This window comes from Thrips palmi, unplaced genomic scaffold (assembly GCF_012932325.1).
Source record: "Thrips palmi isolate BJ-2018 unplaced genomic scaffold, TpBJ-2018v1 HiC_scaffold_12, whole genome shotgun sequence".
NCBI lineage: Eukaryota > Metazoa > Arthropoda > Insecta > Thysanoptera > Thripidae > Thrips > Thrips palmi.
The window spans coordinates 1709510-1725771 of record NW_023144623.1 but is presented as its reverse complement, the minus strand read 5'-3'; the positions used below and the strand labels follow the sequence as shown (position 1 = coordinate 1725771).

General features: G+C 45.5%; 1 protein-coding gene and 1 long non-coding RNA gene across 2 annotated transcripts in view; one reads left to right on the top strand and one right to left on the bottom strand.

Annotated features, from left to right (window-relative positions):
* The window catches only part of LOC117640424, a 34998-nt gene that overhangs the window by 1361 nt on the left and 17375 nt on the right, over positions 1–16262 (bottom strand). Inside the window, exons 7-21 of the mRNA XM_034376928.1 lie at positions 15692–15867; positions 14834–15008; positions 13760–14049; positions 12985–13111; positions 12317–12504; positions 11733–11874; positions 8848–8960; positions 7229–7384; positions 6497–6644; positions 5392–5571; positions 4639–4706; positions 3995–4160; positions 2698–2825; positions 2143–2313; positions 1691–1856 (exon numbers count right to left, since the gene is read on the bottom strand). Of these exons, the coding sequence (XP_034232819.1) occupies positions 1691–1856; positions 2143–2313; positions 2698–2825; positions 3995–4160; positions 4639–4706; positions 5392–5571; positions 6497–6644; positions 7229–7384; positions 8848–8960; positions 11733–11874; positions 12317–12504; positions 12985–13111; positions 13760–14049; positions 14834–15008; positions 15692–15867 (2394 nt within the window). The remainder of the gene's footprint in view (positions 1–1690; positions 1857–2142; positions 2314–2697; positions 2826–3994; positions 4161–4638; positions 4707–5391; positions 5572–6496; positions 6645–7228; positions 7385–8847; positions 8961–11732; positions 11875–12316; positions 12505–12984; positions 13112–13759; positions 14050–14833; positions 15009–15691; positions 15868–16262) is intronic.
* Positions 9241–10416, top strand: LOC117640691. The gene is made up of 2 exons (XR_004587446.1): positions 9241–10161; positions 10270–10416. It is a non-coding gene; the product is annotated as an uncharacterized LOC117640691 (long non-coding RNA).

Below are 16262 nucleotides of genomic sequence, written 5' to 3'. Positions count from 1 at the left end.
ACAAAATTACCAGGCAGAATGCGTTACACAGTATGTCTCGCGGTCAAGCTGCGTTTCAACTTTCTGATTTTTTTTTACAAATACGTTTTGTTTTCATATAGCATAGTGAGACCGAACTCCAGAATAAGCATTTTCCTCTTTTCTTGGCAGAGTTTCCCGGGAACTGGTGTAATATCGAGGGGTCGACAACTCCCATATTACCTCGTACGCAGAGCTCATATTACCTCTATATTACCTTATATTACCCTATATTACCGTATATTACCGTATATTACCTCCTTATTACCACAATGTGACCACACATTTATGTGATTTGCTTGTTTTTAACCTAATCTAACGTTTAACTTGCCGTATTGAACCATGGTATCAAGGTGTTAAAGCTTTTAGGCTTCTCATTGCGACAGGAAGAAGTTCGGATTTGATGTCCGTGCTGAACCTGACACGAAGCTACGCGCCACCCTTTTGTCAGATTGGTTGCATCGGGTTGCATACCTTTCATCTGACAGGGGGCTCTAGCATGAAACGAGGGTGGGGTCTGCATAATACTAAAATTCGCCGGAACTCATGATTTCAGCCTTAGTCAAGGATACTATGTCACGTTTTCATGTTCTTTTATCATATATTACCGTTATTTTATTTCCGTATATTACCTTATATTACCCTATATTACTTATATTACCGGTAATATATACTAAGGGAGTATGGGGCGATTTGTAACAGGGGCGATTCGTAACAAATGCGTTTATTAATTTAAGTGGAGGGAGCAGAGGAAAATCTGAGTATGGCCCCTCCTTCGCTTCAAGTAGAGGGTTCTTGAACAATCGAAGCGGATGTGATCGGTGCTCAGGTATAGTTTTGGAGGGCGTCTGAAATATAGGGTGCACCGAAAACAGGCAAATCTTTTATTTTGAGTTCAAGGAAGTTTCTGTCTGAGGCTGCCCAGGTATGAATCACCATCGAAATACCGTTGAGGCCTCGAAGCGTGACCCCTTTACAATGTAACCACGTGGCATAAGTTGCTTTTACTTTGTCCAGTGATAGTTAGGGATGTATTTCTTGCGTAGCCGGCATTTGGGGTGATTCGTAACAGACCCGTATAAAAACAAGAATTTAAGTAGTTTTTGCAATAAAATGCTTGAATTATTTCTCGAGTCATCTGCTGCCTAACTCCAATACATTTACACAGCTCAAAGTGCATTGTAAAGCGAGTTATTCTATTCTTTCCTCCAAAATTGAAAAAAATGAGGTTAGGGTTGACATAGCCGGTCAGTTAATGCTGAGGCGGTCAACGGCAGCTTGTAACGCAGATTTTAAGGCGTCTGCAGGACATCCGAAGAACAACTGCTGGAGGAGATAACATTCCCGACGATGTTTCATTTAATGTGTAGGATGTCATGAAAAGCCCCATGGCTGTTACAAATCACCCCATGCTGGGGCGATTCGTAACAGCATGCAAGGGTTTGGAAAGCGTCTTAGATTTCAAAGATTACGGATTCCAGATTGATCCAATGGAGCTGCACAGTCTAGATGAAGGGCCAGACTGCTCAACTGGCACAAGTTTGACACCGATATGCAGAATGTTCTTAATTTTGTATAGAGGATTCCAAAATCTGTTACAAATCGCCCCATACTCCCTTACCTCGTACACGGCTCGAGGTAGTTGTCGACCCCTCGTGTAATATTTTATTACCGGAATAATCTTTAACCACAATGCAGAACTCGTCTTGAGGTTGGTGGATGGGGTCGTCGGTGTCGTTCAAAACGCCCTCGCACTTTTCCGCGGCGAAGAGATTGACGGGGATCATTCGGTTCCAACCACGGTCCGCCGATGTCGCAGTGTCGTTGATGTACTCAACCTGACGTGATCAAAAGTGATCGAGGCGATTAAAGCAATCCTTTAACAAAGTTCAATGCGCACTAAGAATGAATGAGTTATAACCGGGAATAACGAATGTATGCGTTTGAAAGTGTGTAAGTTACATGGCCACGTACGTTTGAAAGTTTGCAATTGCAAGCATGCATTTTATAAGAGAGTACGAAGTAGACAGTTGCGTTTGTAGTGCAATCACGCTTAGCATGGACTAAAGAATAGAAGAGATCTCACTTCACCCACCGCAGGTCCCCTGCACTGTTCAAACTCACCACGCCAGAAGAACCCGCTGCGAGCCGCGGCAACTCGTGGCCCAGCGAACTGGGCTCAGGCAAGCACACTGGCGTCAGGTCCACGGTGGTCTTGAGCACGAGAAGGGCGAGGTCATGCGAGAAGTCCTGTGCGTGGATCGTCGGGCGCTTCCGTAGGTGGATTCGGTCCACCTGGTTGAAAATGTAAACAAAATAATCGCTAGAAGACGGAGGGTGGGGCGGAGTGGAGCGTTGGCTTGTAGCAGCGGTAGGACATTCTTTTTCCGGGAACAGGCAACTGTTGTTCTTCTCCAGCAATGTCAGCCATACAAATGCTCGCTTAAGCGAGAAAAGTGAAATGCTATTGCTGATCTGGATCAGCATAAGTACTAATCCGTTATAGACCATGTGACTGTGTTCTGAATCTTAACTCTTGATGGAAATTCATAGTTTTCATTGAATACGTCTAATGCGAAGTCAATTAAAGACTATGTGAAAACGAACAGAGAAATAATTTAAAATTCATTGGTATTTCCAAATCTTTGTTTTTTTCCTAGCTTGCTCCAGCGTAATCACCTCTGCGATGCGTGTGCTCCGTATGTCCGTGAAGTCAACAAACGAGGTGTACTTGACGATCAAATGGCTGGTTGAAATCGGGTGGGCAGTGGTGTTCGGCGTCGTTTCCGAGACGAGGTGCCTCGCAGCTGTCGAGAAGAGAGGCTCCTTGTCCTTCAACTCACGGTTGTTTACGAGAACGGGTGGATTCAGTGGCGTATCAATTTTGGATTGTTCTTTCTTTCTTTTCATGAGAGGAGGGGGTAAGTTGTGCACTGAATCCGTGGAGTGCGAGGGGCACAAAACTTCGTCAAAATATGTACAGTCAGACGCCTCTATTTCGCCGCCGACCGGGAGGCGCGTTTCCTAAATAGCAAACAGTCAGGGGGCTGGGCCCGGCGGCCGGGTCCGGGACCCGCCGGCCGGCCGGCTGACCCTCGCAGGTAGGGATTACGGCGCCGTAATCCCCCAGCCAGGCTCATTTTTGAAAATGCAATTTGCGTTCAAATTTTTGGCAAACTGTATAGCGGAGCGTGTTCCTGGCGTCAAAATAGGCAGAATCAACGAAAATTTCATGTCAAAATTTGAATTTTTGACCAAGTTACGGTACTTTTTCGTTTGAACAAGAAAATGTTCAAGTTTGAATGCTTTTGACCGACCCAACCCACACTTTTGTTTAACTCCGGGAGATCCTCATGCTTTGAACAACAGACTTTCAAAATTTCAACTCGATCTGACATTTAGAAGTGCCTCAAATCGCTATTTGGACGCGCTGCCGGGTTCCTGTCGGGCGTGGGCGGCTGCAGTAACTTGGTCAAAAAATCAAATTATGACATGAAATTTTCATTGACCCTGCCTATTTTGACGCCAGGAACACGCACCGCTAAACAGTTTGCCGAAAATTTGAACGCAAATTGCATTTTCAAAAATGAGCCTGGTCGGGGGATTAGTACGGCGCCGTGCGAGGGTCAGCCGGTCGGCCGGGAGTCCCGGACCCGGCCGGCCGGGCTCGCCTCGAGCCAGAGTGGTGGGGATAACTTTTTCCCAAATAGCCAACAGTGAGAGCGGCTAAATAAAGGCGTCTGACTGTACACCATTATTTCAAATTCAGGTTTTCAAGTTATTTCTTTGTTATTTCATAGTAATTTTAAGGGTATTACAACGTTATTTCGCGTTACTTCACCGTTATTTCATCGCTATTTCAAGGGAAAAGTACACCAAAATTCTAGTTGTTTGCCGCTGGGTGAAAAGTGAAATCTTTGTAAACCTCGACAAAACTTTCATGGTCTACAAACAGCCCTAGGGCAGCAGTACTTACACGTCAGGACCATGTTGGGCTTCACCAAGGCTCCCCCGTGCACGCTCCAGCCCTTGTCCCCGTAGTCCACGTGCACGTGGAGGTTCCAGTGCATGTGGTCCTGCGTCCCCCAGCTTCGAGTGTTGAACGCCAATTGCGAATTCTCTTCCTTGGACCTCACGCCACACTGCGGGCACGGAATAAGTACCGCTCTTTAAAATAACAAGTCCTGGCCGAAAAGATGTTTAGGAGCTTATGTAACGACCCCATGAGCATGGAGAAGGGAGGGCTCTCGCAGCCGGTCCTCCATCCCCTCTATTCTCCATGTCCATGAACTAGGATCGGAGTCAATTTTAATGTTTTACAAACAATTCTCGGGTACAACGATAAATTGGGGATTACAAAGATGAAAACCTAAAATGCACACAATCCTTACAAAAATTAATCCAGGCGTCTGAAATTCTATGATGGTGTTGAACTTGGGGCGAGTAAAACTAAAGCAAAAAGTGAGCGAAATCGTCGATATACAACTTTGACAGCGACCCTGGAATTGCCCCTTAAGTACTTTTGGGCAGGCAAATAGGATCTGATCAGGAGAATAAAATGGTAGGGGGAAACGGTGATTGCACCATCAAGTCTTTCTAGACCTGCCTTTCTGAGCTCACCTGGAAATCGGAGGATCGCCCGCCCACGCAGTCCTTCCGGCCAGTGTCAACAAAGTGCACTCTTTCCGCTGAAACACACGCAATTAAATGACAGCACTGAGATTCCAAACGCGACACTGCAAATCTAATATGGGATAGTTCGATGGGGAAATCACTTGCGTAATAGTCAGGTCGCCGATTCCCTGTACTACGCGTAATCGTAATAGCCAAAATTTTCTGAATTTTCCGTTAAAAGGGTCTGATTTAAGTTTAAATCTCGATATTTGCACACGTAATAAGACTTCTGCAATAGCGTAATAGAACGTAATAGGGAGTAGTCGGGTCACAATTTTTTAGAGTGATTTCCCCCTCGGGATAGTTCCACACTTTTTGGCGTGGACCAAGATGTCTCAATTTCAATTGGTAGCCCGCGCACTGAGAATGAAGGAGTTATGATCATGACTCAAATTTTGGGCGAGGAATTCTTTACCACCCAAATTTAGGTGAAGGTTACCTCACCTAAATTTGGGTCATAATACTATGGAGCCATGTAGGTAGCTGATACACCCTTACTCACCCAAATTTGGGCGGGGAAACAATCCTCAGTGAGAGACATATTGGCATTTCCAAGAAGCATACCGATCTTTGTTGAAGGGATGCAAAAGCATGGTGGTCTTTGCTCAAACGATGCAAAGTATAGCGGTCTTTGTTCCCTCCCGCAATTCCAAGTACAACAAATGCGACGACACGCTCGTCAAACGGTGGGGCACTTACGGGTTCCCAACTCGTGGATCTTCTCCCGCAGCCAGGCGCGCAGCTTCTCGTTGCGGAGGTCCGCGGCCACGCGCACTTCGCTACCCGACAGATCGGCGCCATTGTCAACAATGAGTCCCTGCAGGTACCACAGGTAGCCGTCGGTCACCAGGTACCCGCTTCCTTGCTCCACCGGCGGGCCTGCGTCACCAAAAGTGTTAAACCAGTTCATCCAGGCGGCCCCGCCTATGGGGGCAGAAACGGCCTGTGGCGAGGCCTGTGGGGGACGCGTGAAACTATCCTCTCCTTTGGGGTGCAGGAGTTACGGACTTCTTTGAGATTATAGGCACTATGCGCACACTGAGAAAACCTTACAAAGTATTTCAGGCCATATGAAGAATCACAGTTTGTTTTGATAAAGAATGTTGAGCATACACATAAGCTTACGAAGAAGATACTTCGTTACTTCAGAACTAATTCTTCGTATAACAAATAAAATTGGTTTGTAATGTGTATGTTTAAAATACTTCTTAAGGTTTCAAGCGGGCAGATAGTTGACATTTTGTGAGCCAATTTTTTTTGAAAGGGGTGACGTCACGAAAAGTTGTGCACAGGATGCTTAAATCAAATTTCTAATTTCAGTTGTGTAACTTATTTTTGAAATCTGCGACCGTTGTTAAAATGGAACTCCGAAATTTAATTGCAAAATGATATTAAGTTTGCGCACCCTGGCTTAAGGCCGTTGTTCGCAACACGATTTGCGAAGATGGAAAGGACATCTCATCACCCCCACCGAAACTGTCACTTGAGCCACAGTAAACTGAAGTACAAACACCAAAAGACTCAAGAAATAAAAAAAACACCAAGGAAAAATCTTGGTAGCGCAATCTTGGCAATAAAATTTCCTCCCTTGATTTCTATAACATTGAAAGTTTCATGAGGACCAATGAGCTCAAAGCGCCCTAAATTTTACGCATTTGCGATCTGTGCGTATGCATACAAGGACCTTCTTTTGATTATCTGCCAAAAGTCCGCAATCCCTGCAAGGAAAGCAAGGCTTAAAGCTTCACGCGTTGCGTACACCCTTGCCACGCCACGCCTCTTGACAAGATGGAGTCCTTCATACCGGCGGCTTTCAGTTTCTGAAAGCAGAATCTTGTAGGATACGCAGCGTTGGGAGTAACTGATGCCTTCCTTTTGCAGTCCCCTGGGCTTAAGGCAGGCGTACCGAGCATGCTGTGGTTGGCTGGAATCCACGTGTGCCACAACTGGATCTGGTTATTCAAGGCGGCAAAATAAATGTGCATCTGCCACCGTGTACGCAATGTGCACTCCTGTCACGAGGGGTCCTATTCAAATGATCGTTATCTGGGCGTTCCCCCCAAGAGAATCTTATCTTAAACGCAGGTGAATTTCAATCAGTTTGATCATTTGGGACGGATACGAGCGTTAGCGGCATGTATTTCTGCATTCACTTGTGGTTTCTTTGATCTGTCATCTTCAGGTTATAGTGAATTTGATCACAAATTATCTTGATTTGTAGATGTAGCTATCAAATGATCAAAAAGAATGAAATAGGTACACCTTGCGTTTAAGGTAACGTTCTCTTGAGGGGAACGCTCAGATTAGATCTTTTGAATAGGATCCCTCAAATCATGACACTCACTAAAGTACATATCGAGTAATGAATCTTGAGACGGAAGAAGAACAAAAGTAAGCCCTAAAAACAGCTATTGCGCATGCGCACCGAGTGGTGGGGGAACGTCGTCTGCGCATACGCAGAAGCTGTTTTCAGGGTTTACATTTGTTCTTCTTCCGTTTCAAGATTCTTTGTAGTGCCCTGAGGCGAGAGACTCACCAAGCCCATCTCCCCCGGGGCAAGCGGCTGCAACACCTTGCCGCTCAGGTCCAGGCACACCGGAGTGGAGGAGGCGCCGTCCTCGGGGGCCAGTTCCAGGAGCACGGCGTTGGAGTAGAAGTGGATGCCCTCCTCGTGCACGCTCACCCGCACAACCTCCAGGACCGGAACAAGGAAACGGACATGGCACACTGTTAAAAGAAACTGTAGGAAAACAGCACATTTACCAACGAGTGATTTGCTTTTAAGCAGCACGTGTCATCGGAACTTAAAACAGCACAAATGCTGTTAGGAAACAGCAAGTTTCATCATTGGAGAAAACAACAAATATAGTCGATTTCCAATGCTGGAAAACAGAACATCTTGTTTGTAAAATTAATGATATATGCTGTTTTGGAACGGTATCCTGTCATTTAAAAACAACACCATTCAATTGAAGATTTGCCGGAGCATTTTGCAGCTCACGGCTCAAATCAAACTCCAACTATGTCAAAATAAATTCTGTTGTTTCTGAACAGCATTTGTGTTGTAAAGTTTTTTAGCAACACTTCCAATTTTTAAACAGCGGTGAACTGTCCAAGAACTGCACGAACTGTTACAAAACAAATGTCTTGTTTGAGCCGTCAGGAAACTCCTATTTCCTTTTTGTGAATAACAGAGAGACCGCGTTGAAGAACAGTGCTGTTTGTAAACAGAAAAGAGCGTTTCTGAATGACTGCTAGTATTGGATAAGACTATTAGGACCCTCGACATTTTTTTTGTAAATGTATAACAACTTTTTTGTTTGAAAACAGAAAAGTGTTGTTTATGAACAGGTTGGTGCCATTTGGAAATGGTAATTCTGTTACACAACAACTTATTGTCAGAGATCAGATACAGAGAGCCATCATCCCTTTTTACAACACTGCTGTTGGATAACGACTCAGTGTCCAACAATATGCCGTTCTGCTACAACAAGTGTTGCTAAAAAACTTAACAGGATATATGCTGTTAATTAACAGCATCTTTTCTATCAGTGCATGCCGGCTGGGCTACAGGGTCTTCAAATGTTATCCAAGGCATATGACGTCATACTACCTACTGTGTGAATTCAGCCACGTTCATTTGACGTCTGTTGGATGTCACATTCGTTGGAATCACTCTGGCGCAAGCATAATACAAAGGTGTTTTATCTTCATATTACCAAGGGTTTTCTTTGTATCTTACAATGTAAAAGCTCAAAAGATTCGTAATGTACGAAGAAATATTGCTTCGCGTTATGCTTGCGCCGAATTCACCGTAACGTAAGTCAAATTACATTGTAAGACATTTAGAGTGAACGTGACACGTCTGATGTATCTCACATTCGTTGGAGCTCGTAAACCTCAATAACTCAGAAACTAATAGGAGTTGGGGCCCCAACTTTGGGAATAAATTCATCTAATAGTGGTTCAATTTTCATCACAAATCTTGGACATGCTAGTTTCACTTTAAAGCATCATCCTTAAACGTGAACCGACATTCAAACGAACGTGTCAATATTCTCAATCGAATGAATACGACGTCACATTCGTTAAAAACAGTGCAGGTATGTCCCTCTTAAGTACCGAAACAAATACCCACTATCCCAGCCAACTCACCGACGCAGTTCTGGATGTGCCGTTCTTCTCCGTGATGTATACTAAAATTTTCGCTGTGTCTTCGGCTTGAAAAGTGCCGTCACTCCCTGTGGCCCTGTACAAGACTCTGCTAGCTGCAAGCCCGTTCAAAAGTTTTAACTTCCTTTCCATTTCTTTTCTAATAGGTCTAGTTTCAGACACGAACTCCTGATTTAACCAAGAGTCGTCGCGTTGGAAGGGTTTCACTCTCATTCCAGGAACGCGACATCACGTTGAAACAAATGTGACATAATGCTCAAAGGAACGTGACGTTTTGTCACATTCGTTTCAACGTGAATAAGCTTATTTATGGCCGATTCACATTCAAACGAATGTGACACAATGCTCAAAGGAACGTCACGTTCCTGGGATGAGCGTGTTGTGGTCAAAACAAGACTGTTTTTAGTCCCATTTCAGTCACTTAGCTCCAAAACCCTCGGCAAGGTCCAGATTAAGTATAAAGGTGAAGGTGACAGAAAATAACAGGAAAAGTAGCGATACCCCTTAAACAAAACTAGTACATGTCTGGAATCCGACGTCTTTCGGACGTCCCGAAGAAGTCGGTTTTGGGAGCTCTTCGGGACCTCCCTAAACGTACTACAAATGAAGCTCTCTCGTACGTCGCGCGGGGACCTAGTGTGTGGTGCCAGAGTTCGCCGCCAGAGCGCGCCCTGGTCGCTCGTCCCAAAGTAGTCGGTTCTTGGAGCACTTCGGGACGTCCGAAACGGTAGGTCTATGTGAGGTCTTTGGGAGGTCCCCCACCACACCCGTCGCAGCGTCCTGCGGCCATGTAGTTCCGAGTGTGTCCGCTAGAGCGCGCCTCGGGCCCACGCGATGCTCACCTGTTGTGCAGTGACAGTCGGCGCACTTTGGCGTGCTTTGTGCTTGTGGCGTCGGATCCTTACTTCTATTTATTTTTCTGTTAACTATAGTAAATTCATTTCTCCAAAGAAAAGAAACCACGCACGAAGATGTTCAGTTCTCAGGTGCACCAATAAGAAGAATACTTCAAAGCCTGGTGCAGGCTTATTTCGTGTTTCAATCCAAATCAGAAAGTGCCGGTGTAAGTTAACCTACAATATTCTGTTACTTTGATACTCTTATTGTCAAAGTGTTTATTTTGTTCGTCATCTGATTTTATGCTTGAGAAATAGGCTCTTTGCGGAAACCTTGACCCACTGGAGTTGCCCAAGATTCTGGAACGATAACCTGCACCACTATGCAATTACATGTGGAACAAGAACTGACTCCTGTGCTTCAGTGTCAAATTAAGTGAATTTCCTGCGACAGAGCAAAGTAAGCATGACACCTTGGAATCAGTGCTAATTGAATTTCTTTCAGTCATTTTGGCTTATTTTTTAATCAAGGGGTGTTACAGTTATGGTTGCTGTATTTTCTTTTCAGTCCAACTGAGATTCCTCTTTTAAATATTTTGTTTTTGAGTCCTGTCCACCATTTTTGTCTCCATATTTTCTGTTGTTCGTGACAAGTCCTATCGTTTGATTTTTAATTTAAAAAGGTCAGTGAATAAATACATTTTTCCTAACAGTTTATCTCTGTCATATTCACATTCCTATACGCATTCACATTCATATCCGGAACAGTGGCGCACCCTAGCGGCAGGCCATTGAACTACGACACAGGTGCGCGCTCTAGCGGTCACCTTCGGAACTACATGGCCGCAGGGCGCTGCGACGGGTGGTGGGGGACCTCCGAAAGACCTCTCACAGACCTACCGTTTCCGACGTCCCGAAGTGCTCCCGAAAGAGACGTCCTGAAATGTAGCACGGCAGTACTTCTTTCGGATGCCTTTTTTGTTTCATAAGGTACTCCTTCCGTACTACATTTTGGGATGTACAGAGCTCCGAAATGGTAGTACGACAGTACTACTTTTGATAGTAGTTTTGTTTACGGGGTATACATCGGCAACTTTGGCCCGTCCCGTACATTAAGAAACGTACGAATTTCTCCTATGTTTGACCCTGACGGGAATTAAATCTGAGTCTGGGGTTAAAATAAATGTCGTTTTCGTCATCAGCACCCTCCAAAACATCAGAAACAATGCAAAAACTCGAATAAAAAGAATGTTCCAAAAATACCCCGCTGGGATTTGAACCCGGGTCCGAACTTCTCCGATTTGCTCGAAACTGGCACCATTGGTTTTCTCTCGTCACCCCGATTCCAAAAATACCCCTACATGCCCTCCTAGCTGCATCCGTTGCCGAGATCCTCCTGGACCCCATGTAGACCATGATGCACCTGCAGCAGCGCCCCCGGGGCTCGGATCGGATTTGCTGCCACCGGGCGGTTCTTAGGGTCACCCAAGGAGGCTGCATACCAAATTTGGTCAAGATCGGACCACGGGAAGTCCTCGGACGAACGAACGGACGAACGAACGAACGAACGGACGCACAGCATGCATCATACTATATGCCCGTCCCTCCGTCATTTTTTTACAAAAAATAAACGGGACGGGCCAAAAAATAGCGGCCCATTTTTTTTTAGCGACGTAATAGTTTACGATGTTTTTCTACCCACAATCCCAACTTCCTACTAAAAAATGCTATGCAGTCATAATAGTACGTTCATTCTCAGACATTTACGATACAAATCTATCATAATACGGAGAAATTGTTGATAATACGACGAAACGGGTCACGGATTACTGAGAACTTTGCACACTGCGCCGTAATAACTACTCTTTTTGTTCGTATTGCAAAGAAAAAGCTCAGTAGGATCTTGGGAGTGCATGAGGGCATGGAGGGGAAAAAATGATCAAAACGAGAAGGGCTTATGGAAAGACGTTGCACACATAAAATAAATTTGCTCATATGAAGTGAGCGGAGCACACATGATGAAGTACTCACTCGTGAGCACGGCGTTGAAACGGACCAGCTGCCCTGGCCCCGCGGGGTGGCCCTGCCTGTCACCCACCACCACACTCCACGGCATGTGCCCCGGCACAGTCCTGGACGACGAGAGTGGCTCGCACAGGGTCATGTGCCCGCACTGCAACATCAACGCACATCTTTGTAAAAGTGCTTTACACACACTCCTAAATGTTTGGTCGAATTTATTTTGTATTGTGGTATGCACCACGTTGGTCACCGTAAGACCGTTACTCTGAAAATTCAAGGGCTCCAAGTAAAATCTTTGTGATACTTGATGGCAATTTGAATGTTTATTTCCCTTACACAAGAAAGTCTTTAAATCTGTCGATGACTCTGTTGTCACTTAAAACAATAGGTATGGGAGCTCTGGTGAAAAATGTAATCAAATTGTGATGAAATTGTCGCCATTTTCATGTGATGGCAATGTCATACAGTTTTTTTTTCCTCATTTAAGAGACAACAAATTTCTACAGATGGTGCACTGTGGTTGACTCTATGTAGTGCGTGTTTGGCACACACTTCGCAGAGAAGAGTTCAGGGTGCCCCCTGCTAGGTCTCACCTCGGGTTCGCCGAGCTTGTCTTCGGTTGTGTCCAGCCACTGCAGCACATCCGGGTGGCTCATGTCCGTGTAGACCGCCACGGAGCCGCCAGTCCTTCGCGCGTCCGAGTAGAACCAAATGCCACGCAGGTACCACGCGTCGTCCACGTTGACCAATAGGCTGCGAGATCGGTGGCGCGACTCCCCTCCTGAAAAGGGTTGTCGATCCGTCCATGCACTCTAAATGTATTACAATGAAATTTGTGACATGTAAGTGAATTGGGCGCAAACGATGTGAACTTCGTATGCCGTGCATGCGAAGCGCAATGTCTCCTTCATGTCTCCTCTTGAGGTATTTTATTGTAAGATAAAAAAAAACTTCGCAATACGAACAGAATGTATTTCGCTCGCATCATTTCCTTAGTATCATTACGCAGAACTTTCCTCGTAAGAAATTTTCACTTACGAAAACGCCTCAAGAATGAACAACGATACCTCTAGACTCAAATAGTGACCAAAAAAACCTTGGTGAACTCACAAAGACTGTACTCAATTCCTAAGAGGATTTCTCGTGAATTCACAAAACCTTCAGCAAAATAAAAGTAAATGTCCAGATGTTCGGTAAATTCTCAATTTATTTCTTTTCAAGGAACTCTGCGTGGAGTTAGTTAGTCAGATGGTGGCCCTACCTTGGTGAAAAATGCACAAATGGTGGCCCGCTGAGGACGCCTTCGAGACGTAGTCACACTCGCTGGCGTTGACGAGTGAGTAGCGCTTCCACACTCGAGTGTTGTTGGGTGGCGTCTCGAAGTAAGTCTGCATACGTTTGGGAAAGCACTGGTATTATGAACACTGCAGCGGCACGTTGCTCTCACTTGTGTTCAAAGAAAGTGACGCCATATTCGTTAGAATGCGAATGTCACAATCATTTAGATACGTATGATGTCAAATAAGATCATATCAATGAAACTAAGCAAGACCAGATGAGATACAACTGACAACCTTTCTTCTTAGTTGATCTTTTAAAAAATAAATAATTTAAAATCATCTGCCGCGTCTTTTGAGTAAGATGAAAAAATTTCCTACTTCGACAAAACTTGTCGAAAACATTTCAAAATTTTTTATTCACATGCCTTTGGGTTGAGGAGATCGGCTGTGTCACGTTACAACCAATGTGACGTCTTATTCAAACGAACGTGACTAAATTCACACTCTCATTTCAACAAAAACTATGACGTCACGTTCCTTGAATCCTTCCTCTCATCCTTCAATCGACATTCTATCAGTATTCATTTACGTGTGTGCGCATTAATAGAGTTTTGTTAAAAATTCGTTACGACGAGATTTATAATAATGTTCGTCAAACAAATAAAACTGTTAAAACGCTTATTTATGCGCACGAACGTCAGTACGTTTCCAAACAGAAACTCAGTACGAGTCTGAGATCGGAGTGCTGCAGCTCACCGTTCCAAAGTGCCCGTTCTGTAGCTGCGCGCTACCGGTCCAGTCCACGCACACTGGCATCAGGTGCAGAGGTTGCTTTAGCTCCATCAGAGCAAAACTGAAGAGGACGCCGGATTTGCTGATGACGTCTTCCGGATAGAACAGCCGCACCACCTCACTCACGTTTCCAGTGTTGTCCGCCAGCATCGGCGGCGAGTTATGGCTCGAAGCAACTCGGAACCAGGACGCTGGGTACTCCGACAGTTCGAACGAGTATCTCTCTTCGTATTTCGATTGGTAGCGCCCCTTTGCTGCAGAAAGAAGGCCATCAGGTCGCACGGCAAAAGCACCACCTGGGATTTCCAGGCCCACCCTGGAAAAGGGGGTCGATTTTCCAGGAGCAACCTGGAAAACCCATGTACAGCTTTGACCGTGCGCGTGGATTTCGGCAGAATCCACACTGTGGCAAAAAGCTACGGAAAATTCTGTGTAGCTTGTGGTAATTTTCTCCGAGGGACGTTACAGTGTTCTCCGTAAGACTATGCAGACTTCCAGAAAACTATAGTCCTACAGAAAATCTTGGCAAAAAAAAAATGAACAGAATTTTCCGTACTCTTAGGCCGAAGTGCACGAAGATGGATCTCAGGGCAACAGAAAAGAGGACATACATCAGCCAGGCAAGACTGGTTCTTGTTTTCTTTTGAGTGATGCATAAAATAATCAAGCTAGCGTTATTATTGTGCCATGGAGAGCCAAGAAAGGGAGTAAGTGACGCAATGTCGACATGAACGTCGAAAAAAAGTTTAGAGAAATATAAAACTGATCACCCTGACCTCAATAATGGGCCCAGGGACCTAAACATTTGTCAATCGCCCGAGCAATCGCCCCTCACCACCATTACATGAAAAAGTACCAAAGCGGCTCGGATGTCGTCAATGGTCACCCTCAGGCCCTGGCCGAACACAGTGGGCCAGAAGACCGGTGGAGGCGGACAAGCCTCTAGACGCGTTTTGAGCTCCAGAGTAGAGTTTTGTCCGCCTCCACCGGTCTTCTGGCCCACTGTGCCGAACCGGTATGTTATGTATCTCCACTCACACGTGATGACCAGGTTGGGCTTGACCAGGACGCCAGGCCACAGCCTCTCGAAGTCGCGGTTCGAAGTCCACTTTAAGTAAACGTCCACCTCCCAGGGGAAGTCCTGGCGGTCGGCGGTGGCGCCGTCCACCGCGATTGACTCAGCTACGTCCACGCCGCAGCGCCGGCTGCTTAGCTGTCCGAACGAACCATGCTGAATGTGAGTGATTCATGGCTGGTCGCCCACACATCTTTTAATTATATTTTCGTTAGGAACTGGACAGTTCTGTGCATGAACAAACCAGGCAAGAAAATACTGACCAGTCCGTGACAAATAAGTAACTGAATGGCTAAAATTTAGTCACCGTTCTCGGCAATGCACAGAATTGCGCTCGTTTTTTTTTAGTTTTTTTTTTTACAAAACGTGCCCGTAGACATTTCAACCCCTCCAAAGAAGGCCATTTTAAATCGCCAGAGCGCAACCATATGAATGCCAGGAAACTATCGCCAACTTGCAAGGCACTTGAAATGCTACAGGCATTGTACAGTGCGAGTTAAGATGGTCCCTGGTGCCCTCGCACCGTGCCGTAACGAATCAGGAGAGTTTCCTAGCGCCAAGAAAAGACACGAAGGTTTGCTCTGGAGGGGTTCCAGTTACTGTGCAGAAAGGTGCACAATGAGAAAACCTTACAATCTATTTTGGACCTTACAAAGAAAAGTAGTTTGTACAACAAAGTATTTTGAGCATACATAAGCTTACAAAGAAAATACTTCGTAATTTACGAACTATTTCTTCATATAACAAAGTATTTTAGTTCGTTATGTATGCTCAAAATACTTCGTAAGGTTTTAAGAGTGCATGCTCGGAGGGCTGCCCACCACGCCCTGGCGGATGATGCCGGCCATCCACGGCACGAAGGCCGTCACGTTGGTGAAGAACGAGTAGGTGGTCTCCGTAGAGCTGCCGACGGACACGATGCCGCGCAGGAACCACGCGCGGTCCTCGCTGGGGAAGGCCATGCCGCCCCCGCTGTCGCCCGGAGCCACCGAGGTGTCTGCAAGTAGCAGGCTGTGAGACCGGGCCGTTTGACTCCACGCCGTTGCCATGCACCCTGAACGTCTCGGAAAACTTTCAGCTGTGCTACAGTGGATCGATCCAGGAAGCGCGAGCGGGGAAAAACTTGACTCCGAATTTCCTACACGGTAAAACCGGTTCCCAGTTTTCCCGGGGGCTCCCTGGAAATCTTTAAAGACAATTTTCCATCTGCATCATTAATTTGTTTGGTTTTGATTTTCCCTTCCAAGAGTCTATTTTTGCTCCTCCTGAAAAATGGTTAAAATAGGGAGATCCTCTCTTTCCGCTTCATGGATCGATTCAGCGCAACCACAAAACTAAGCAAAATTTCTGTGAAGAGACACTCAACATTTAAATATCCACAGTGAGATTAAA